Below are 27,542 nucleotides of genomic sequence, written 5' to 3' on the forward strand. Positions count from 1 at the left end.
CCTTATTTATTATTATAACAAAAAATATTTAAATACCGAAAATGAAATAAATTACTAAGAAAAAACCTTTATTCCTTAAAAAGATGTTGCAAAAATATGTCAAAAGAGGATTTTCTAGAATTGCGAACATGAATGAGAAACAAAATTCAAACATGGCGGACAAAAGAAAATTTATCGAATTCGTCTGTGAAATAAATATAAAATGCATAAAGTATACTTTTACATTCACATTACAATAGAAAGTATTATTTATTATTTAATTTTTTTATTTATTATATTCATTTATTTTATAAATAAATATTTTATTATATTTTTACATTTTATTATTCATTATATTTATTTATTATTATTATTTTCATTATTCATTTATACTTTCAATTCTATTATTTTAGGAAAATAGGAATGTGAAACGAATTTAAAAATTCAAAATGTCGAATCAAACATGGTGGGCAAAAAAAAAAAGAAATTTGTAGAATTCGTCTCTAAAATAAATATAAAATGTATTTAAAGAATACTTTTACATTCACAATACATCAATAAGTATTATTTATTATACTTTTAATTACGTTATTTTTCGAAAATAGGAAAGAGAAATGAATTTCAAAATTCAAAATGTCGGACAAAGAAAATTTGTAGAATACATCTATAAAATACAAAATTATTTATTGTACCTTAAATTATATTATTATTAAAAAAACAATTAAAAATTTTTTTTTCTCAACCATTTTCAACTGAACATTAATTTCAAAATTTAAATAATATAACTTGGCGCCAAAAAATAAAATTTCTTTTTTCAGAAAATAGAAACAAGATTAATATACCGTTATACTACTGTAAAACAGGTTTTCCATTTACTTGCCTACATCTCTGTATTAAAATTGAGAGGAAAAAAAAAATTTATTTTCCTCAATGAAAACATATTTTTATTATCATAAGTGTATCAATAGAGAAAATTGAGTATAGTTAAATTTATAGGAACTAAAAATGTAGTAAAATTGTCAATGTGGGAAGAGACAGAGAGAGAGAGGAGAGGAGAGGAGAGGGGAAGATTCATACATTGTATGTAAATAACTGGAGCTGCAGATAATGCTGACGCGTGTTATCGGTCTTTGGAGTTCGAAAGCAGTAGACTTTAATCATGATACTCAGTAAGTTGTGTGCGCGTCTACGAATCACTGCCACGCCGTTTATTCCACCTTGTTTGGAATTAGAAAAAAATGTCACAAGAAATATGCATTTCACCTATGTACCCGATAAAGAATTACAAACAAATGGTAAATATTCGAAATTATTTTTTATCATATTTTTAAGAGAAAAATATGCCTTGCATTTAAAGTATAAATTTTGATAGAGATTCAATACAAGAAATTTCTTGATTACCATATGAAAATAACACGATATACGACTATAGATTTCACAATATCAAAATTTAAAATCGAGTTTTTTTAACTTGCGCATAAAACTTCTTTTGCTATTTATCGATATTTTACATTATGATCTAGTGTTTAAGTATTATTATTATTAATATAATAATAATTATTATTATAACTAATTTTATTATAATTGTAATAATAATATATTATATTATTTAATAAACGGACGTAAAATTATTTAAACAATAATTAATATTATTATAATTATAATAAAATTAGTTACAGTAATTATTATTATATTAATAATATTAATACTAAAACACTTAATTATAAAGTAAAATATGGATAAACGGTACAAAAAGTTAATTAATATTATTATTATTATTATTATTATTATTATTATTATTATTATTATTATTATTATTATTATTATTATTATTATTATTATTATTATTATTATTATTATTATTATTATTATTGTTATTATTTTATTAATGTAAAGTATAAAAATTCGAATTTTTTAAAAATAATTCTAAAGAAATTAATAGAAAAATAAAATTCTTTCAAAAATAAATTTGCGTAGTGATATATAATTTTAGAAAATTTTAATAAAAAAATATTACATTTATAAACATTTTGAAAATTTTTAAATTCACTGAAAGCGATAAATAATTGCAAATTTTTGCATTATATATATTATATATATAATATATTATATATATTATATATATATATTATATTATATATTATTATATTATATATATATATATTATATATATTTATTATATATATTTATGATATAAAATATTATAATACTGTGTTATTTTAAAATAATAAATTTTGTTTTCATAATAATAAAAATAGTATAATAATGGTAAAACTAAAAAAAATATTATAATTTAATTATAAGACTAATAATTTTTTATTGACTATTGAATATAATAAAATAGGTATAAAAAATAATAAGTTATTAATAAATTTTTTCATTTTTTAGTTGAAACCAAACGGCTAAATATGTATCAAGCAATAAATGATGCTTTGAGACTCGCTATGGAGAAAGATTCTACAGCTGGTAAAAAACGAAAATTTGCAAATTAAATAAAGGCTTAAAAATTTATATTATATATAAAAATAAAAAATTTATAAATTTTAATTTAATGTATATTTATAAATTTTAATTTAAGCTAAATTTCTGAATTTCAATTTGACATAAATTTATAAATTCTAATTTATTCTTAGAGTAATTCCATGTAAAGTGATCCAATAGAAAATTAGATTTTAAAGAAAATTGTTTTATTCAAATTGACTTAATTTAAGTGATTTTAATTTTTATTATAGTGAATTTTGAAGCAATTTTAAAGCAATTTTTCTGTAATTTTCAATACCAATACCCTTTCTTCAAAAAAAAAATTATTTAACCCCTTTTTTTAAAAATAAACCTTATTTTTCAATTCTTTCAGAAATTACCTCTTTTTTAAAAAAAAATTTATTGAAAAGCTGATACCTATTTTTTTCAGTAAATTATGTAAAGTTAAAAAATCGGACAACAATTATAGATTTTCAATAAAATAAATCAAAATTTATTTAAAAAATTGATTTGTTTTTATTTTCTTGATAACCCATTGTAGTCCTATTTTTAAAAATTGCATAATTTATTAAAAAATATTTCAGCTATCTGATAAAAATGATAAAAATTAAAAAAAGAGGTAGTTTTTTTAAAAAAAAGTTAATTAAAAAAATTAATATTTAAAAATATTAAAAAGTTAATATTTTAGAATTGTATTATTTTATTATTATTTTATTTTTAATTTATTATTATTTTATCCAGATAAATACAATTAATTTTTATAAAAGTTAATATTTTAGGATTTTATTATTTTATTTATATTTTATTATTATTTTATCCACATAATTTATACAATTAATTTTTATAAAAGTTGATATTTTAGGATTTTATTACTTTAATATAGAACAACATTTAATTCAGAGTTTTAAGCGATTACTAGAAAATTAAAATTTTTACTTTTTGTAAACAAATTTTTTTTTAAATTTTTACTTATAGTTTCACGTGGAATTGCTCTTTAAATATATAAGAGGGTTTAAAAAATAAAAATTGCCCTTTAATTAACATTAATTTATAAATAAATCATTTAAACAAAAATTATTAAATAAATCTTTATTTGAAATAGTTTTTCCTTCCATTACAATAGTTGTAAAGAATTTTTTTTTATTTTTGGAAGATGATGAAAAAATTAAAAAAGAAAAACAATGATCTTTTTTAATAAGACGACGTTTTTTTTAATTTTTCCATTATCTTCCAAAAATTGAAAAACATTTCTTTATAAATATTAAATAAATCATTTGAATATAAATTTGAAAACAATTTAAAAAAAAATAAAATAAATTTGATACATAAATTTTTTTGTAATCATTAATAAAGAGGAAATAAACAATTTGCAATAAATTAAATATAAATTAAATAATAAATATAAATAGATAATAATAAACAATAAATTAAATATAAGAATAATTATTTTAAAAAAAAATAACAGAATTTACAAAAAAAAAAAAAAATTACAGTAATTTTCGGCGAAGATGTGGCATTTGGCGGGGTATTTCGTTGTACAATGGAATTGCAAAAAAAATTTGGCGCAGATCGTGTTTTTAATACACCATTATGCGAGCAGGGAATTGCTGGATTTGGAATTGGTCTTGCTAATCAGGGCGCCACAGCAATAGCTGAAATTCAATTTGCTGACTATATATTTCCAGCATTCGATCAGGTAAATTTCTTTTTCATAAATACTTTTTCTCTTTCTCTTTGGATAAAATGATCATTTTGAAATTTTTATTACCGTTTGTAATAAGTGAGAATTTCTCTATTACCAACAGTTGGTAAATGAAGCGGCGAAGGTACGTTATCGAAGTGGTGGTACATTTGACTGCGGAAAGCTGACGGTACGTGCGCCAAGTGGTGCTGTTGGTCATGGCGCACTTTACCATTCACAAAGTCCCGAGGCTTATTTCGCCCACACTCCCGGACTCAAGGTTATTATATCTACATCTGTGTCTTTTGCATATGCAATTTTTTTTGTTTAACATATTTTATATTCAAATAACTGTAGGTAAAAACAAATTTTTTTTTTTTTTTTTTTTTTTTTTTTGGAGGAAATAATCAATTGGAAGAGAAGAATGCAACATATGGTTTTCTTGATAGAAAATAATGGAAAATAATATTGTAAATATTCGTGCAATATGGAAGCTTGCAACAAGTCTGCAGATGGGTTGTTGTAAAATATTTCCAAGTTTACACTGCAAGATTGCTGCAAGCTTGCAATAAGCAAAGCAAAATGTCTGGAATATTTTTTTTATACTGCCTCTTTATATTAAGGCAATAAAAAAATTAATCCAGCATAGGACATTTTGCTTTGCTTACTGCAAGCTTGCAGCAAGCTTAGCATGCAATATTTCCAAGCTTACAACGCAAAATTGCAGAAAAAACATTAATAAAAACATTATAAAAAAAAAAAAAAAAAAAAAAAAACTTGCATGCAATCTTTTAATTCTTTTATGTCAAGATTGCAGGAAACTTTTTCTGAAATATTGTTACATTTCAGTAAACCTTGCACTATAAACTTGGCAATATTCTGACAATAATAATAAAAAACATTATTATAAAAAAAAAAAAAAAAAAAAAAAAAAAAAAAAAAAAAAATGTCTTGTAAAGTTAATATTGTGAAATTAGTAATATTCTAAAATTAATATTAATTTCATTAACAAGAGAACTAATTAAAAAATTAAAATTTAAGACAAGAGATAAAAAGACAAAAAAAAAAAAATTTCCATCAATAAAAAACGAAACTCAACCTTCCTTTTCCAATTGATTATTATTCGTGTTTTGTAAATAATTTATTTTGAGTTATTTTTTTATTACTATTTAGTGCGTGATACAGAGAAAAAAAAGAGACTTCCCTAGGTTGACCGTGAAATGATACCAGGGAGTCCTAATATGGATGGCCTTTCATTGAAAGAGGCTTTTAGCTATTGAAAGAGGATACGGATTAATGATCCAAATGAAAAATAGTCTTTAGGGGTCATTCGCAACATACGTGATATAGAATAGAAAACTCCTGAATGAGATTTCATTTATTGAATATATATATTTTTATTTTTTTTGCATTCATTACATATACAATTTTTAGTTTTCATGTTTAATTTTTTTTACTTTCCCCAAATAGAAATAGTAAAAAGAATATATTTATCACTTTGAAAAGTAAAAAAAATTCGAAATTACAATCTAAAATATTCTTGTCCAAAGTTTTAATTAAAAAAAAAAATATATCTCAAATTAAAATTTTCAAAGTATTTTAATTCATATCGTGAAAAAACCCAGTTAAAAATAAGACATTTTTTTATACTTCTTTATTCAGCTTTTGTAGAGTAATTTTTATTTACATTTGTTTTAAAACTTTTATCACTCATAATATATCTTTTTATGAATGAAAGCACAAAATACGATTATTATTGTTTAAAACAAAGTCTAATAAATAAAAGAAACTTTAATTTTGTCCACTATATGTTATTAACATCAAAGTAATTAATTGATTTATAAATAAACAATCCAATTAAATTAAAATAAAAAAGTTCCACTTATTATTCATATAGTAAATGCATTTCATAATAAAGAAATTGGAATAAGAAAAGTGGAATAAATAAAATTAAACTTTTAGATAAAAAATTATTTAATAAAAAAGAAAAGAAAATAGTAAAAATAGTAAAAGAAGGAAATTCATTATTTCTCAACTAAGATTTTCCAATTTATCGATTCGCGTGACATCTAAACCATATACATGCCCTTAAAAAAAATTAAAAGAAATTTTAAACAACTAAAAATTTAATGAATAAACAACCTTGAGTATAATAACAAAAAGTTCAATAATATTTATAATAAAAAGACTAGATAAACAATAAATTAAGAATTTATAAAAAAAACACAAGATAAGAAAAAAAAGTTAAATAAACAAAATAAAAATAGAAAAGTGTAACGTGAAGGCTGTATAGATATGTATGTAGAGCTTCTAACCTACAGCCTACAGGCTAACAGAAGAAATTTTTTATTAAATGCCCGACTTCCATATAATACATCGATTTCAAGCTATATCCATGTGTTAAAATAATATTTTTTTTTATTATTTATTAAACCCTATATGTAAGACGTGAAAAAAAAAGTTTTATACAACTTGGTTTACTTATTTAATTTTTATAATTTTCTTTATATACTTTTAAGAAGATAATGATTACAACGGAACGTTTATAAAAAGAAAATATGTGACAAGTCAAATGTGATAAAAGGGAAAAAATATTTCTTCTTACTATATTCCTCTTTATCAATTAATAATTGTCATAAAATAAAGATTAAATATGTGTATTAAGGCAATATTTTGGTAAAATAATGTTGTGATAAAATTAAGGCAATATTTTAGAAAATAATAACTAATTAAGGCAATATTTTGGCAAAATAGTAGTAAATTAAAGAATCATTCTGGCAAAATAAAGGCAATATTCTAACAAATTAAGGCAATATTTTGTCAAAATAATGACAAAGTAAAGCGTCACTTTTGCAAAATTAAGAAAACATTGAGACAAATTATGACAATATTTCGGCAAAATAATTTCAAATTAGAGCATTACTACGACAAAATTAAAACAATATTCTGACAAATAAATTCAATATTTTGGCAAAATAATGGCAAATTAAAGAATCACTGTTGCAGAATTAAAATATTTTAACAAATTAAGGCAATATTTTGTCAAAATAATGGAAAATTCAAGATTTACTGTGGCTAAATATAGGAAATTTTGTGTCAAATTTAGGCAATATTTTGGCTTAATAATGTCAAATAAAAGCATTGCTACGACACAATTAACGCAAAATTGCGACAAATTAAGGCAAAATAATGTCAAATTAAAGCATCACTGTGTCGAAATAAAGGAAATACTGTAAAATATTACGGCAATAATTAGACAAAATAATGTGAAATTGATGCCTTATTGTGGCAAAATTAAAAAAACTTTTTTGACAAATTAAAGCAATATTTTGTCAAAATAATGTCAAATTAACGCGTCACTATATCGAAATAAAGGAAACATTTTGAAAAATTAAAGCAATATTTTGTCAAATTAAAGTATCAGTGTGGCAAAATTAAGGCAATATTTTGGCAAAATAATGGAAAATTAAAGCGTCATTGTGTCGAAATAAAGAAAATGTTGTGCCATATTAAGGCAATATTTTGGCAAAATAATGGCAAATTAAAGCATACTGTTGCAAAGTTTAGAAAATATTGTGACAAATTAAGGCAATATTTTGGCTAAATAATGGCAAATTAAAGCGTCACTGTGTCGAAATATAGGAAATATTGTGCCAAATTAAGGCAATATTTTGGCAATAAAATGGCAGATTAAAACATTACTGTTTGCAAAATTTATAAAAGATTGAGATAAATTAAGGCAATATTTTTGCAATATAATGGTAAATTAAAGCATTACTGTGAAAAAATTTAGAAAACAAATTAAGGCAATAGTTTGTCAAAATAATGACAAATTAACGCGTCACTATATCGAATTAAAGGAATTATTTTGAAAAATTAAAGCAATATTTTGTCAAAAATAGTGGCAAATTAAAGTATAATTGTGGCAAAATTAATATAAAATATTTGGGCTAAATAATGGCAAATTAAAGCGTTACTGTGACAAAATAAAGGAAATGTTGTGCCAAATTATGACAATATTTTGGCAAAGTAATGGCAAATTTAAGCATTACTCTTGCAAAATTAAGAAAATATTGTGAAAAATTAAGGCAATATTTTAGCAATATAATGGCATATTAAAGCAATACAGTTGCAATATTTAGAAAACATTGTGTTAAATTAAGGCAATATTTTGAAAAATAATTTCAAATTAAAGATTCACTGTGTCAAAATATAAGAAAAATATTCTGCCAAATTAAGGCAATATTTTGGCAAAATAATGGTAAATTAAAGCCAAAGTTGTAAATTAAGCGTCACTGTGTCGAAATAAAGGAAATGTTGTGCCAAATTAAGGCAATATTTTGTCAAAATAATTTCAAATTGAAGATTCACTGTTGCAAAATATAAGAAAAATATTGTGACAAATTAAGGCAATATTTTGGCAAAATAATGGCAAATGAAAGCGTCAATGTGTCGAAATAAAGGGAATGTTGTGCCAAATTAAGGCAATATTTTGGCAAAATAATGGCAAATTATAGCATTACTCTTGCAAAATTAAGAAAATATTGTGACAAATTAAGGCAACATTTAGGCAAAATAGGTCAATTTAGTGTCAAATTGAGGCTAAAATTAATGCAATTCAGGCAATATTGTAACAAATTAAAAAAATATTTTGTCAATTAAGAAAATATTGTAACAAATTAAGACAAAATTTAAAAAAAAGAATCAAAACTAAAACAATACTTTTTAAATATTGTGGTAATTTGCGGCAATATTAAGAAAATTTTATAGTATGACATAGAAAATTAAAGAAAAATAGTGTCAACTCTGTGACAATATTGTGACAAAATTAAGGCAATTCTGCAGCAATTATTTAGGACAAAATTAAGAGAATTTAGTGGCTATTGAGGCAATTCTGAGCCAAAGTTACCAAAACAAAGGCAAAATGCTATCAATTGATACAATATTGCAGAAAATTGTTCTTGAAACAATAAAATTTTAATGCCATGAAATAATTCATCAAAATTGTGTCAATTCTTTAATTAAAATTCAATCAATTTTTTTGCAATACAATGGCAATATTGAGCCAAAAGTATATATAAAAATTAAGAAGGCAACTCAGTAGAAACATTGCATTAAATTGTCCAATTGCAACATCATTGCCATAAACTGTTTCTCATATACACCATTTATTTTGCCATTCAGTTTTTATACTCATATTATTTTCCGGAAACAAGTTGGATCATCAATTATGTCAAATGAAAAATCTAAATCAGCCTCAGGGTGTAAAATTCCTTCTTTAGCAAATGTGCATATCGTGTATCATCATCTTTGTACATTCTCCATAAACTTTCTTTCCTTTCACTTATTTCTTTTTTTGTGTTTTTTTTTCTTTTTTTTTAGATCAACTATCACAACACATTTGAGCATACATTATGTATATTCGCAGGTCTTCTTTTCTGCTATTATAAAGAAAATAAAAATAAAATATATGAAAGTGTTACTCCACATTATACCTTCTACTACTAATCTTCACATTACGTGCGGTTTAATGTTCCTATTATATGTTACGAAAGAAAATCGTTCCGAACTATTACGTCAATTTTTAAAAATTTCATCACAATTTTTAAACCCATTAATAGAAAAAAAAATTCTGTTCTTTTTCCTTGAACGTTTAAAAATATAATATACGTACATAAATAAATAATTTCAGTAAGGTGAACATTTCTCCTATGTATTGTAGGTGTATATATATTTTGAAAATTTATTTTTGGCATGTCATTTTCAAAAGAAAAATTTTGTAATATCACCCTCGAACAGTTATCAGATCTGACAAAACACGCAAGAATATTTTTTAATGTATAGTATAAATAAATCATGATATAAAATAAATACAAAGTCTTCAAATACAAACAAAGAAAAGTTCAGTAAATACAGGAATAAATAATAAATACAAAAGTGCATAGTAAATTTAAAAAAAAAAAATATTAAAATAAATTTTTAAATCCGAAACTAGTTTTATTTTTATTTTATCGATTATTAAAAATTTTTATTTTATACTAAGAATATTTAAAACATTATGACGTCACAGATTGTACAAAGCATATATTCAAAAACTGTGACGTAACAAAGGTTCGAATGTCCTTAAATTTTTATTTTTTTAATTTTTCTATAAATGTGACGTAATAAAATATTTTTGTCCTATTACTTTATATTTGTTAAATAATAAAAAACTACTCTCTAAATTTGAATTAGTAAAAATGTTTAGTAATTTGAATTAGTGACTGAATTTTTACTATCGAATTAGTAAAATTTACTATTAATTTAGTAGAAATTATTATTCATTTGTAAATTTTACTATTACAGGGTTGTCACAAAAATTTAATTTTGTCTTTCCCTGACTTTTCCCTGATTTTCAGAAAAAAATTTGACTTTTTCCCTGACCCTGAAAAATATTCTGATTCACTCAAAAAATTATTAGATTTTTCAAAATAATGTTGTATTACATTTATTTAAGAATTTCTTTAATTGTAAAATTATTTAAAAACATCAATAACTTCTTTTTCAAATAAATATTTAATCATTATCTATTATTTTTCTATAGGAATTAAGATTTTCAAATTCAAAGCTTCTGAAATCCAATTTTCAAAATCGATATAACGCTTTTTATATTTATTTATAATTTTAAATTTTAAGTGAAATTCATTTTTTAATCAATTTTTAATAGTAAATTATTTAAGAATTCAATTATTTAAATACAAAAATAAATAATTTATTAAATAATTGAATATTTCTTAACATTAAATTTTTATGAAGAATTTACTCAAAAAAAAATTTTTTTTTTAAATTAAAAAATAATTAAAAATAATTGAATTCTTTCGGCGAATTTAAAAAAAATTTTTTAAACAAATGCAATTTCCTATCATTTTATTTAAATTTGTACCAAAAATAATTGAAATATTGCGATAACTTTTGTTATTTATGAAAATAATTGAATTCTTGCAACGAATTTTATTCAAAAAATTTTTAAAGAATTGAATTCCTTTGAAAAATTTTATTTGTGAAAATAATTGAATTCCAGAGAAAAATATTATTATTATTTATAAAAATAATTAATTTCTTGTGAAGAATTTTATTCAAATTTTTTTAAATAATTGAATTCCAGAGAAAAATATTATTATTTATGAAAATAATTAATTTCTTTTGAAAAATTTTATTCAAATTTTTTTAAATAATTGAATTCCCATAAAAAATGTATTATTTGTAAAAATAATTGAATTCTTAAGAGAAGAATTGTATTGAAAATAATTGAATTGTATAGAAAAATTTTTATTAAAATTGCAATCTTGTAAAAAATTTTGTCAAAATTTTTTTTTCATAATAGAATTTTTAAAAGAAGTTTATTTAAATTTTTCGGAATAATTGAAATTTTGACAAGAATTTTATTTAATTTTTTAAAAATAATTCAATCATTATTTTATATCATAAGAATATTGTTATTGTAACTTCATCAAAATTATTTTAATCATTTTAATTCAATTATTATTTTCTAGAATTTTAAATTATTTTTTATGAAAATAATAATTGAATTCCTTAAAAAAAATTATTATTTATAAAAATAATTGAATTCCTGTGAAATTTTTATTTTTTTGAAATTAATAATTAAATATTTGCATACAATTTTATTACCATTTTTTTTAAATAATTAAATTTTTTTTGGGAAATTTTATTAACATACTAGATATTGAAAATAATTGAAATTATAAAAATTTTTGAAAATAATTGAAATTAGGACAAGAATTTTTTTGACATTTATGAAAATAATTGAATTTTGGAGAAGAATTTTGTTATTTATAAAGATAATTGGGATTTTTACGAGAATTTTTTTCAAATTTTGAACATAGTTGAATTTTATAAGAAGAACTTTATTTTTTCTTTTGAGAATAATGGAATTTTTGCAATTATTTGTAATTCCTCCAAAATTGAATTTGTTTTAGTGTTTTCAACAAAAATTTAAATTAGAAAATTTTTAAATTCTATTATTTTTAAAATTGCTAATTTTATTTAAAAAAAGGTAGTAAGAAGTTAGCCGCGCGAATTGTTGCTGTTAATAGTAATTTCTACTAAGCTAATAGTAAAATTTACTAATTCAATAGCGAATTTTAAATTTACTATTTATAGTAAATTTTAACTATAAATTTATTATTTATTTTTTTATTCATAGTATATTTTAATTTTATTTAATTTACTAATAAATAGTAAATTTCTACTAAACTAATAGTAAAATTTACTAATTCAATAGCGAATTTTAAATTTACTATTAATCTAGTAAATTTTACTAATAAATAGTAATTTCTACTAAACTAATAGTAAAATTTAACTAATTTAATATCGAATTTTAAATTTACTATTGATATAGTAAATTTTACTAATAAATAGTAATTTCTACTAAACTAATAGTAAAATTTAACTAATTTAATAGCGAATTTTAAATTTACTATTGATATAGTAAATTTTTCTAATAAATAGTAATTTCTACTAAACTAATAGTAAAATTTACTAATTCAATAGCGAATTTTAAATTTACTATTAATATAGTAAATTTTACTAATAAATAGTAATTTCTACTAAACTAATAGTAAAATTTAACTAATTCAAGAGCAAAATTTAAATTAGTAAACATTGTTACTAATTTAAATTTAGAGAGTACCCGTTTGTATATATTTATAAATTATAAGTATTGAGAAGAATTGAGTAACACTTTTCTTATAAATTACTACACGTTATTACGTAGTAGACAAATACTAAGCCAGTTGACAGTTTCTGTTTATCAATTTTTTTTCTATCTATGTACATACACATAATGTATACGTGATTTAGTGTCAGACAACTTTGTGTCCAATTCGATAAAAAAAAAAAAAGAAAAAGTTCCAGTGTAAAAAAAATTGTCAAGATTCCAGAATTAATGAGAATGGCTTAATTCATCAATGTTGTTTAAAAATACTTCCCCATAAGTCGAATTAAATTATGGTTTTCTTTCCCACCTTTGTTTGTAATTCAAAGAAAACATATTTATAGGCTTTGAAAAAAAATTGTGATCACTAAAAAAACTTTCTTCATACATCTATATATGTGTGGCATCTATATACACGTGCTATGCGTCGTGTAATATTCATTGAAAAGCTTTGACAGAATTTCCGCACATGGAAAGAGAGAGAGAGAGAGAGAGAGAGAGAGAGAGAGAGAGAGAGAGAGAGAGAGAGAGAGAGAGAGAGAGAGAGAGAGAGAGAGAGAGAGAGTGTGTGTGTGTACAATGATGATGTAAAACTAACGATTAAATTCAAATATATAATACACGCAGATAACATGACTTTAGAGTTATATACACACACTCTCAATTCGATTAAAACCCGATCAAGAAACAACGTCTCAATTCTCATAGTTTTCGCATTTCGAATTGAAACTGAGAAAACTTTGTAATGAAATCGTTTGAAATCAAGATAAATTCCAGTCCATCTATGTGTTTAACGTGCGTGTGAAATGTGAGGTAATTTATATTCTTGGAATTGTAATTAAAAATTCTTCACAATCACGAAATTATTTATGCTATATAGGTACATGTGTGTTTTGAAAAGTAAATTCGTGATCGTATTTTTGTTAATGATTTTAAGGCTTCATTGAAATATAAACGAATTGAAACTTCATTGAAATTTGACGACAGTTGTTTGAAATTAAAATTCAAAATTTCGAATAAAATGGGATTGGAAAAAATCCAAAAAGAATCATTTATATTTTTAGAAACTATCTTTCCTAATATGGAAGCTTGCAAAAAGTGTGGAAAATTAAAGCATTACTGTGGCAAAAATAAAGGAAATGTTTTCAATAATTAAGAAATTATTTTGGTATAAAATAGTGTCCAATTAACACGGAGAAAAATTGATTAAGTGATGTAACCTAGATTATTCTTATGATATTTTCACATTGTATAGTTGACAGGGATTATAAAATTGAATATCTATTATATTACCACTTTCAAATTATTGATCATATTAATTATTTTGATTTATAAAACTTGCATCAACATGATTGGTCTTCAGGTTATTTTAAATAAATAAAATTTTTACAAATCAGAATATTAACCCATAAATGTAATAAATTATTAGTCTTACTAGACACAAAATTTATGCTTTGTAAGTAATAAAAACACTTTTAAGGAAAGGTTTAAATAAATAATATTCTCATTGCAATCATTAAAACAAAATATTTTAATTATAGATAAATAAAAAATTGTTATAATCAATAATTAGCTAATGATAAATATATGCATAATGCTTTAATAATTTTTTTTAGATTTATAAAAATTAAGACAATTATTAGGCTAAAATTAAGGCAATATTTTGGTAAATTAATGTCAAATTACAGCATTACTATACGACAAAATTAAAACAACATTCTGCCAAATGAAAGCAATATTTTGGCAAAATAATGTCAAAATTAAAGCATTATTGTGACAAAATTTAGAAAATATTGTGACAAATTCAGGCAATATTTTGGCAAATTTATGTCAAATTAAAGCATTACTTTATACATATATTAAGGCAATATTTTGGTAATATAATGTTGTGCCAAAATGAAGGCAATGTTTTAGAAAATAATTACTAATTAAGGCAATATTTTGGCTAAATAATGTCAAATTAAAGAATCACTGTGGCAAAATAAAGAAAATTTTGTGAAATATTAATGCAATAATGACAAAATGATGTCAAATTAATTCAATACTATGGTAAAATTACGAAATTATTGTAGGAAATTAAGGCAAAATTTTAGAAAAATAATGCTCAATTAAAGATATGCTGTGTCCAAATTAAAACAATTTAAAAGAATAATAGCTAATTCAGTCAATGTTGTGACGAATTAAGCAACTTTTTGCGAAATAAAGGAAATATTTAGAAAAATTATGGCAATATTTTGACAAAATAATGGCAAATTAAAGCATAATTATGTCTAGATGAAGAAAATATTGTGAAAAATTAAGGCAATACTTTGGCAAAATAAAGCATTACAGTGTCAAAATTAAGAAAACAGTATGACAAATTAAGGTAATATTTTGGCAAAATAATGGCAAATTAAAGCGTTAATGCATCGAAATAAAGGAAATATTGTGCCAAACTAAGGCAATACTTTGTCAAAATAATGGCAAATAAAAGCAGTTCTGTGGCAAAATTAAGAAAATATTGTGATAAATTAAGTCAATATTTTGCCAAATTAAGGCATCACTGTGTCAAAATAAAGAAAATATTGTGACAATTTAAGGCAATATTGTGGCAAAATAATGGCATATTACAACGAAATAAAGGAAATATTGTGACAAATTAAGGCAATATTTTAGCAAAATAATGGCAAATTAAAGCATTACTGTGGCAAAATTAATAAAACATTGTAACAAATTACGGTAATATTCTGGCAATAAAATGGCATATTAAATCCTCACTGTGGCAAAATTAAGAAAATATTGTGACAATTTAAGGCAATATTTTGGCAAAATAATGGCATAAATTAAAGCATTATTATGTCCGGACGAAGAAAATATTATGATAAATTATGGCAATATTTTGGCAAAATAATGGTAAATTAAAGCCAAAGTTTTAAGTTAAGCGTCACTGTGTTGAAATAAAGGAAATATTGTGCCAAATTAAGGCAATATTTTGGCAAAATAATGGTAAATTAAAGCATTACTGTGGCAAAATTAATAAAACATTGTGACAAATTACGGCAATATTTTGGCAATATAATGGCAACTTAAAGCATTACTGTGGAAAAATTTAGAAAACATTGTGTTATATGTAGGCAGTATTTTGGAAAAAGAATAGCAAATTAAAGCATTACTGCGGGGCAAAATTAATAAAACATTGTGGCAAATTAGGGCAATATAATCGCATATTAAATCGTCACTGTATCAAAATAAAGGAAATATTGTGACAAATTAAGGCAATATTTTGGCTAAATAATGGCAAATTAAAGCAGCACTTTTACCAAATAAAGGAAATATTGTGAAAAATTTAGGCTATAATTGGGAAAAACAATGTCAAATGAAATTAGTGTTGTGTCAAAATTAGGCAATATGTTTGCTGAATTGAGAAAAAGTTAGGGGAACAGTGGGAAATATTGTGTCAAAATAGGGCAAATTATTGGCAAAATAAGGCAAAATTACGGCAATTCAGGCAATATTGTAGTAAATTAAGGCAATATTTTGGAATTTAAGGAAAACACATAGCAAATTGAGCATGGCATTAATAAAAGCTAATCTTACCGCAAACTTGTTACAAGCTTTCTTTACTATCTCAGAACTTTAGTTATAAAAATTAAAACCAAATGACGATTTAATATACCCAAAATCGTTTTCAAATTGACAAGCAATAGAAAATTGACTCCTTTTTTAATAAAATCATTTGAAATCATCATTAGTATAATCTGTGGCCCCGAAGAAAACTTTTAAAATGCGAGACATTCCAAATGCAAAATAAAAAGATCTTTTTTTTCAAGAGTGTCTACTCCATCTAATTTGACTTTCTCTTACTGTTGCAATTTTCCTTTTTGATTTTTAAATGCATATGAATAAACATTAGATGATGTCAAATAGAAGACGACCTAGAAATTTTATTATACTTATGCGGTGTGATGATGGTTCATCGTGGTGCAAAAGGTTACTTCCAAGGTTTATTTCATAGGTTATGGACAGATGTTAGATTAATTATGAAATACTTAATAAAATGATGATTTAGACGATCATTTGAAATGTTTTCTGATTTCATTATTGTTTTTCTGAATTTAAATTATTTTTTGCTCTAAAATTGACAAAATTTTCCTTCAATTTGGCTGGTCACTACAATAAATTTGACTTTTACCATAATATTTATTCAAAAATGACACTATATCGCTTTCATTTGAGCAATTTTGCTTTAATATTACCAAAAAATTACCCGAATTTTTATTTAAGTAATTTGCCACTATTTTGGTATAAAATTGTCTGAATTTTAATTAAACACTTGCAACAATTTTGCTACAATATCTCATGTCTTTAAAACTTTATTGTTTCAATAACAATTTGCTACAATATTGCAATTGGTACCATTTTGCCTTTATTTCGGTAAATTTGGCTCAATTGTTACTATATTGTCTCAATTTTTTCTTTAAATTGACAAATATTGCTTCAAATTGCCACTATATTGTCTCAATTTTGGCTTTAAATTGACAAATATTGACTCAATTTTCTACAACATTATCCAAAATTTTGTGAACCATTTTTCCACGATATTGCCTCAATTTTGCTACAAATTTGCCAGAATTGCCGTAATTTTGCCCTAGTTTTGCCACAAATTGTCCTATTTTGCCCAAATGTTGACGCAATTTGCCATTAATTGACGAATTTTGCCACTATAAATTGCCTCAATTTTCTACAACATTACCAAAAATTTTTGTGATCCATTTTTCCACGATATTGCCTTAATTTTGCTACAAATTTGCCAGAATTGCCGTACTTTTGCCCTAGTTTGTCACAATATTACCATAACAATTGTCCCATTATGAAAAACTCAAATCCAATACCATTAAAAATTGAAAACCAATTCTTTTTATTGCACTAATTTGACATAATTAAACAACAATAATTTATTCTGATTAAGAGATTAGAGAGCATTTTTTTTTGTTCAAATTTAAATAATAAAATTTTAAAAAAAAGTAACCAGGATTAAGAAATGACATTTTCCTATTTCTCTCTTTGTTTCCTAACGTGTTAAGGTCAACGGGTTTATTGTCGTTTGACGTCTGTTAAAGTCATGAAAGTATATATTAATAATCCGGATCTGGTGTGTATTACGCATTGATAAGCAAAAAAAAAAAAAAGAAAGAAAAAGAAAATAAATAAAAATTAATATTCCTTTTTACGAGACCCTATAACAACACATATACACAAGATTAATCAGAATCTAATTTTAGAATTTGTTGAATTCAGGTGGTTGTTCCTCGAGGACCGAGACAAGCGAAAGGTTTACTATTGAGCTGTATTGAAGAACCAGACCCGTGCATTGTGTTTGAGCCGAAAGTTCTTTATAGATCAGCAGTGGAAAACGTTCCTCTTAATTTTTACAAAACACCCATTGGCAAAGCAGAAATCCTTAGAGAAGGTCAGCCCTTACAATATACAATGGTATTATTGTCCCAATTTTTTTTTCTTTTCTTTTCTTTACTTTTTTATTATATTGTTTTTGTACAAAGAAGTCGTATATCTTTTCTTTACAGATTTCACTTTTATCAGTGATTCGAATTTTACAGCATTTTAACACATTTCCTTGATCTCTTTACATACAATAGAAGGTCCCCCTCAACAGTTTTCAATTTGGAATTTGATTTTATATATCTTTTTTTTTAATGTGACTCTTAGAAAGTACAGAATAATTTTTACGAATACTTTTTACTGAAATAATATTAGCAGCAGACTTCGCATTCGATAATTAATTTTAAAAAAGTAGCAAAAATAGCTTTCAAACTAAAAAAAGTAGTAAAAAAGAAGCTATCGAAAAATTAAACTTGACGATAAACAAAACTCGTTTTAGTTTAGACACTTCACAAAACTGCCAAAAAGTCAATTTTATTTTACTAACATTTTCCTAATTTTCATCAAAAGAAGTTACTTCTTTTTTATCCTGTTAATAAATTGAATAAAACGAATTTTATTATTCATAAAAGAATTTAAATATTTATAAAAATAATTTAATTCTTGCGAAAAATTTTATAAAAATTTTAAAATAATTGATTTCTTTCGACTAATTTTATGAAAATTCTAATTTAAATAATTGAATTCCTGAGAAATTTTTATTATTCATGAAAATAATTAAAATCTTACGAAGATTTATACAAAAAATTTTTTAAATAATTAAATTCTGTTTAGAAATTTTATGAAAATAGTAGATATTGAAAATCATTGAATTATGAAAAGTCTATAAAAATAATTAAATTTTACAGAGAATTCTATTAAAATTTTTGACAATAATTGAATGTCTGTGTGACATATTATTAAATTTTTTTGAAAATAATTGAATTCCTAAAAAGCATTTTATTATTTATAAAAGTAATTAAAGTCTTGGGAACGATTTTATTAGAATTTTTTAAAATAATTGAATTTCCAAGAAGAAATTTATTAATTTTAAAAATAATTGAATTCTTCTAATGAATATTGTTAGTTATGAAAATAATTGAATTTTGCATAGAATTTTATTAAAATGCCTCAAAATAATTGAATTTTCGTGAATAAATTTGTTATTCATCGACATAATTGAATTCTTTCGAAGAATTATTTTTTGTAAATAATTGAAATATTAGGAAAAATTTTATTAGAATCTAAGAGAATAATTGAATTATTGAAAAAAAATGTAATTAAAATATGTAAAAATAATTGAATTCCTGTTAAAAATTCTAATATTTTTCAAAATAATTCAACTTCTAAAAAGCATTTTATTATTTAGGAAAATAATTGAATTTTTGCGAACGATTTTATTAGAATTTTTTAAAATAATTGAATTTGTAAGAAGAAAATTCAAAAAAAATGTATTACTTTTAAAAATAATTGAATTCTTACGAAGAATATGTTATTATTTATGAAAATAATTGAATTTTTTGGGAATAATTTTGTTATTTATCGACATAATTGAATTCTTTCGAAGAATTATTTATGTAAATAATTGTATTCTTGGGAAGAATTTTATTAAAATCCAAAAGAATAATTAAATTATTTCAAAAAATTTTATTAAACTTCTATTTAAAATAATTTATTTCTTTCTAACGATTTTATTAAAATATTTGAAAATAATTGAATTCGTGTGATAAATTCTAATATTTTTGTAAATAATTGAATTCTTCCAAAGAATTTTAAAAAAACATTTTTTTAAATAATTCATTTTTTAAAGAATTGAAATTAAATTTTTAAGAATAATAATTACTGTTTTTGAGCATTTAAAGTATTAAAAATAATTGAAATCCTGCGATGAATTTTACTATTTATGAAAATAATTGAATATTTGCAAAGAATTTTCTTAAAAATTTTTAAAAATAATTGAATTCCTAAGAAGAATTTTATTATTTATGAAAATAATTGAATTATTGCGAAAAATTTTATTAAAATTTTTAAAAATAATTTAATTCTTGTGATGAATATTGTTATTTATGAAAATAATTGAATTTTGCAAAGAATTTAATTAAAATGCCTCAAAATAATTGCATTTTTTTGGAATAATTTTGTTATTTATCTTTAATAATTGAATTCTTTCGAAGAATTATTTATGTAAATAATTGTATTCTTGGGAAGAATTTTATTAAAATCCAAAAGAATAATATTAACTTATTTCAAAAAATTTAATTAAACTTCTATTTAAAATAACTGATTTCTTTCAAACAGTTTTATTAAAATATTTGAAAATAATTGATTTCGTATAAAAAATTTTAAAAATTTTGTAAATAATTGAATTCTTTCAAAGAATTAAAAAAAAAGTTTTCTAAATAATTGATTTTTTCGAGGAATTGAAATTGAATTTTTAAGAAAAATTAAATTTTACTAGCGATTCCTGTAAAATTGTATCAATAATAATTGAAATCCTTCGATGAATTTTATTATTTATGAAAATAATTGAATTGAAAGATTTTGAATTGAATTGAAAGAATTGAATTGAAAAGAATTTTCTTAAAATTTCAAAAATAATTGAATTCCTGAAATATACAATGTGAAAGCATAATAATTTGTTTTATTGTCTTTTTGGATTTTAAAAATTCTACTGCAGGCAAGGATGTAACTTTAATTGGATGGGGTACTCAGGTGCATGTTCTACAAGAAGTTGCTGATATGGCTCAAGAAAAACTTGGAGTGTCCTGTGAAGTTATAGACCTTGTTTCCATTCTCCCCTGGGACATCAGTACAGTGTGTCAGGTAATCATTTTTCTCTCGAAATTTTTTAAATAGAAAACCATTCTGGTTCTCCAAATAACGCAGTTTATTAAATTCATTGTGAATTATAGTTTGAAACCAACACTTTTTGGAAGCGGAAAAATTTAAATATTATCCAGATAACAAGGAAGCTTGCAGTAAGCTTGCAGCAAGGTTAATGTTGAATATTACCAAGCTTGTTGCAAGTTTACAACGAAAAGTTGTTACAAGCTTGAAGTTATTATTTCTTGCAATTTTTGCAATTCTTTAAAAATATTTCTTAAATTAAAAAAAAATTTGTAGATATTTTTTTATTTTAATTTTTTTTTATTCAATTAAAAGAAAAATATACTTGAAATAAATGTTAAATAAATTTTTATTTATTTAGGAGCTATTCAAATTTTTTTATTAAAAAAAAGTTTTTTAAAATCAACACAGAACAAGAAATAAGCAATAAAATTGTTGAAAAAATTAAGATATCTTTTTAATTGGATTCGGAAAAACGTTCTGATTTTAATAGACTTAAATAACGAGATTCTCCAACATTTATATCTTTCCTTCCTCAGTAATAAAATTTCTTGGAGAATTGCCCATTTCTATACCATACTCCGAAGATAACTCGTTCAATACTATTGAATACATAAGTAATTCAGTAGTTCAATTTTAAAACCTCTTAAAACCAATACAATATAAACCGTGGAAATTTAATTTATAGTTTCCAATCTAATTTTTTCTCATTGTCTCTTTTCAAAAAAAAATTTTTTTTTATTTTCATTCATAGTAAAAAATCTAGAATTAAGTTTAGAAATTAAAAAATAAAATTAAAAAAGAAAAATGTTAGTATATTTCATTTTTCAGGTCAAGATTCGGAACTATAAAAATTAGGTCGCATTAACAATCTTTGGTCACGTATCACAGGTCAATAATAAAAAATAAAAAATTAAATTTAAGGTCAATTCTCAGAGATAGAGAAAAAATAAGCATACAAATTTTTAATTTAAAAGAGGAACTATTTTACTCTAAAAAATATTATATTTAAATTACCCCCTTGTAGCATTAAGATTTAGGTCAAAATTTTGAAGGTCAAAATTCAAAAGAAATAAAAGGTACCAGTAAAATTATAGTTTAAAAAGTAAATAAGAAATTGTAAGATAAATTACGATTCCTAGGTCACAAAGAAGAGAGAACTTAAAAATTTAGGTCACTTTTCCTAGGTCACTTTAATTTAATTTCCCAGGAACTAAAATTTAATGTCAATTCTCAACAAACTAAATTCAAAAATTTTTATTTTAAAAACGTTACTCCGTTTACTCTTTAAAATTTTAGAGATAAATTTAAAATTCCCTCTTGTAGCATCAAGATTTAGGTCGAAATTTTGAAGGTCAAAATTCAAAATAAATAAATTTTACCAGTTAAATTACAGTTCAAAAAGTAAATAAAATATTGTGAGATAAATTACGTTTTCTAGGTCACAAAGAGGAGGGAACATAAAAATTTAGGTCACTTTTCAGAGGTTAATAAAATTTGACCTGAAATTTAATGTCAATTCTCAGAGTTAGAGACAAAATAAATTCAAAAATTTTTATTTTAATAATGTTACTACGTTTACTCTTTAAAATTTTAAAGATAAATTTAAAATTCCCTCTTAAAGCATCAAGATTGAGGTCAAAATTGTCAGGTCAAAATTTACACGATAATTTATAGTTTGAAAAGTAAAAAAAATAATAAAATTTAAATTACGTCAAATATAGATTTTAGAAATTTTAAAATTTTATATTTTAAATAAAAAATATTAGGGAACCTAAAAATTTAAGTCAAACTTCACAGGTCAAACTGAAAAATTTTTTATTTAAAATGTAACCTTTTATTTACTTTATAAAATTTATTCTATAATTTACATTTAAATTTACTCTATAAAATTTTATGGTTACAAAACCTCCTTGTAGCATCAAGATTTAGGTCGAAATTTTGCAGGTCAAAATTCTAAAGAAATTAAATTTACATGGAAACTTATAGTTTGAAAAATAAATAAAGAATTCGAAGTAAAATTACGTTTCGTAGGTCAAAAAGAGAAGGGAACCTAAAAATGTAGGTCACGTTTCGCAGGGCAATAAAACTTGACCTGTTTAAAGGTCAATTCTCAGAGTAAAAAAAAATAAAAAAATAAAAATAAATAAATTAATAACAAATAATAAATAATAAATAAATAATTAAATAAATAAAATTTGACCTGGGATTCAAGGTCAATTCTCAGTTACAAAAAAATTTTAAAAATGTTATTTTAAATACGTTATAGCATAAAGATTTAGGTCAAAATTTCGATGAAAATTTATAGTTTGAAAAGTAAATAAAATATTAAAATTTAAATTACGTTTCCTAGGTCAAGACTAGAAGGGAACTTGAAAATTTAGGTCAAACGTCAAAGGTCAAGAGAAAAATTTAACTTAAGAATAAATAAGTCAAGGTGTGGGTGTAACATCAAAATTTTAGTCAAAGGGAGCAATAAATAAATATTAATTATTAATTATTAATTATTAAAATAAATATTAATTTACAGGTCTAAAGGTGATTCACCTAAATTATGAATCTAAAGATGTAATACCAAAATTTAGGTCAAAATTTTAAAGTCGAGAGACCTTAAAATTACAACTTAGCTCACGTTTTTTCTAAAATACCAAAAATTTCTTTTTCTACTTATACCTTTTTATTCATAAAAATATATTATTAATAAAATTACAGAAAAAGAATTATTTTTAAAAAAAATTCCGATAAATAACAAAAAATAATTTGTTTTTACAGTCGGTGAGAAAAACTGGTCGCGTTATAATTTCTCATGAAGCGCCAATGACCTGTGGTTTTGGAAGTGAAATCGCAGCATCGATTCAAGTAAGATTAAAAAAAATATTGTTTAAAAAAACATTAATTATAAAATTAAATAATTTATTTAAACAAAATATAAAGCAGTGAAAAATGAAAATAGAAATTCTGCAAATAATTTAACACCTGGATAATTTTCCACCTTATTTAGGTCAACAAACAGAATGTTTTTTTTTTTTATTAAATTTTTCATTTTAACAATAATCAATGCTCATATATTTTTATATGTAAAAAGTCATTTATGTTTCAAAAAGATTATTTTCAACCACATGAATATTTTAATAATTACCCAACCGCCAACTACTTTTAGTACTGATAATATTAATTATACAATTCTTGTTAATCAGATTGTAAAGGAGGACAATTTTGTCATAAAATCAAAATTTATTAATAATAATTAATCGATACTCCAGTTATAAATAAAATAGAAAATTATCATTATGACTAATAATTTTCTCTTTCATAAGTTGGAAAATATTTTATTATTTATGAAAATAATTGAATTCTTGTGATGAATATTGTTTTTTATGAAGACAATTGAATTTTGCAAAGAATTTTATTAAAATGCTTCACAATAATCAAATTTTCGGAAATAATTTTGTTATTTATGTAAATAATAATTGTATTCTTGGGAAGAATTTTCTTAAAATCCAAAAGAATAATTAAATTATTTTAAAAAAATTGAATTAAAAGTGTATTTAAAATAATTAATTTCTGTCGAACAATTTAATTAAAATATTTGAAAATAATTGAATTCCTGAGAAGAATTTTATTATTCATGAAAATAATTGAATTATTACGAAAAATTTTATTAAAATGTTTAAAAAGAATTGAATTTCTGTGAAATTTTTTTTTATTTTTCAAAATAATTGAATTCTTCATAACATTTTTATAAACATTGTTTTAAATAATTAGTCTTTTCGAAATATAATAAATATTATGAAAATTTTATTTTAAATAATTGAATTCTTGTGGAAAACTTTATTTGTAAAAATAATTGAATTTTTCGATTAATTAATTTAAAATATATTATTTAAAATAATTGCAATTCTTCAATGAGTTTCATTATTTATGAAAATAATTGAATTCTTGCTTAAAATTTTATCAAAAATTTGTTTGTAAAATTGAATTTAAATGAAAAATATAATTAATTGAAAAATGAATGTAATTGAATTATTGTGAAGAATAATATATAAAAATTTCGTTAAATAATTGGTTTTTTGGAAGTTTTTCAAACATGCTATTCTAAATTAATTGAATTCCTGTCGAAATTTTAGTTTTTATGAAAATAATTCAATTGTTGCAAAGAATTTTCTTGAAATTTTCAAAAATTATTGAATTCCTAAGAAGAATTTTATTATTTATAAAAATAATTGAATTATTGCGAAAAATTTCATTAAAATGTTTAAAAAGAATTGAATTTCTGTGAAAAATTCTGTTATTTTTGAAAATAATTGAATTCTTTATAAGAATTTTATAAACATTGTTTTAAATAATTAATGTTTTCGAAATCAATTAATTTTAATTTAATTAAATTTCCATGAAGAAATTTATTACTCTTAAAAATAATTGAATTCTTGTGATAAATATTGTTATTTATGAAAAGAACTGAATTTTGTCAAGAGTTTTATTAAAATGCTTAAAAATAATTGAATTTTCGGGAATAATTTTGTTATAATTATGTAAATAATTGAACTCTTGGTAAGAATTTTATTAAAATCTAAAAGAATAATTGAATTATTTCTAAAAAATGTAATTAAAATTTTATTTAAAACAACTGATTTCTTTCAAACAATTTTATTAAAATATTTAAAAAATAATTGAATTCTTCCAAAGAATTTTTAAAAAAAACATGTTTTTAAATAATTGATTTTTTCAAGGAATTGAAATTAAATTTTTAAGAATAATTATATTTCTCGAGCAATTCCTGTAGAATTTCATTAAAAATAATTGAAATCCTGCGATAAATTTTATTATTAATGAAAATAATTGAATAGTTGCTAAGAATTTTATTAAAATGTTTTAAAAGATTTGAATGTCTGTGAAAAAATAATTGAATCGTTGATTATAATTTTTAGTGGCTGAAATCTCTTTTAAATCCAATACAGTTGGGGTTAATTTATACCCAAGGGTGCTATATAATTTATATACATTGTTTAAACAAATTATGATTAAAAAAAAAATGTTTTCCATCTAAACAGTATTTCTCAAAAATATTAGCATTCAAATGCTCTCATTGTAAATTTATTTTCACAGGAAAGATGTTTTTTGCATTTGGAAGCGCCAGTGGGTAGAGTAACCGGATGGGACACTCCATTTCCTCACGTTTTTGAGCCATTTTATATACCAAACAAGTGGCGATGTTTCTCATCAGTAAAAAAGATCGTCAACTTCTAAATAGAACATATTATATATATGTATATTGCGACTGAGGAAAAAACACGTATTTCTAAGAAAGAAGATTGAAAAATTTTTTTTTTTTCCTCTTCGGAGGCTAAACTTGTTTTCAGCAAAGTCACACACGCATATATATATATGTTTATTTACTCGTCAAATGTATATTCACTTTAATAGAAGTACAATATTTAACGAGTGGCTGGTAACGTCATTATTTCAATGTGTTGACTATATATATATAGAGATATATATATATCGTATCAAAAAAATAGAGATAAATTCCGCGATATCGATTTTTCGTACTCGCATGACTACCACCTTCGTATCACGTGGACGCGGACCGGTCCATAGCGAAGGTAGTTTTATCGTGGGACGAATGAGAGTATCTTGAAGTATTTTGCGATTGTATATGTATATATATATATATATACATATATATATAGTTAGTGTCAGTATACACATATATGCACAAATGTCGTTATATATATATAAACTACTTGCAAAATCCCTTTCTCCCTGCGCACTTTGTAAGAATGTTCTATTTCAATTTCAAAACTGAGATTTCTTCTTTGAAAATAAAAATTTGTTTTCAACCAAAAGAAAAAATATTCGCATTCCCATTTCATATTTATTACATCAACTTTGTATTTTCAATTCTAAACGATATTTTTTTTTTCTTTTTAATAAATGTGGAAGAGAAAAATTTCCACTTTTTTTTTTATATATTTGGGGAAAAAAATTTTTACCATAAAAAAAATTTTATTTGATTCATAACAGTTCAAACAACTGATTACTTGACTATATTATCGCAAATAAATATTTACTTGAATCAAATAATTTTTATTTAAATCAAATAAATTGCAATTGAAGCCCCACGTGAAACGATTTTACGGAAACTACTCTACGGAAATTCTGAATGGAATTCCGTAAAGAATTTCCTTATTGAATTTATGGAAATATTCCACATATTGTTTATTTTTGTAGAGTTTTCGATACTCCAATTGGAGTTGGTAACAGTTTTTTGTAATTTATAATATTATTTCCTTATATTATTATATTTTTTTAATTTTTAATTTTTTTTCTTTATTAATTTTACACAGAAAAAAATCCTTAGCTGATAAAAAACTGTTAAACTGTTACCAATTCCAATTGGAGTTTGTAATAGTTTTTTGTACT

The 27,542-nt window shown here is 22.3% G+C and overlaps 2 protein-coding genes across 7 annotated transcripts in view; one reads left to right on the forward strand and one right to left on the reverse strand.

Annotated features, from left to right (window-relative positions):
* LOC122498070 overlaps positions 1–27,542 on the reverse strand; it is a 202,994-nt gene that overhangs the window by 10,696 nt on the left and 164,756 nt on the right. The gene's annotated exons all lie outside the window — the stretch shown is intronic.
* Positions 954–26,947, forward strand: LOC122498069 (2-oxoisovalerate dehydrogenase subunit beta, mitochondrial). Its single transcript, XM_043605614.1, has 8 exons — positions 954–1,274; positions 2,368–2,445; positions 3,954–4,156; positions 4,266–4,421; positions 18,132–18,303; positions 20,950–21,095; positions 23,892–23,978; positions 26,226–26,947. Exons 1-8 carry the CDS (start codon positions 1,139–1,141, stop codon positions 26,364–26,366), a joined length of 1,119 nt encoding a protein of 372 aa, XP_043461549.1. The 5' UTR covers positions 954–1,138; the 3' UTR covers positions 26,367–26,947.

This window comes from Leptopilina heterotoma, unplaced genomic scaffold (genome assembly GCF_015476425.1).
Source record: "Leptopilina heterotoma isolate Lh14 unplaced genomic scaffold, ASM1547642v1 Lhet_141, whole genome shotgun sequence".
Lineage (NCBI taxonomy): Eukaryota > Metazoa > Arthropoda > Insecta > Hymenoptera > Figitidae > Leptopilina > Leptopilina heterotoma.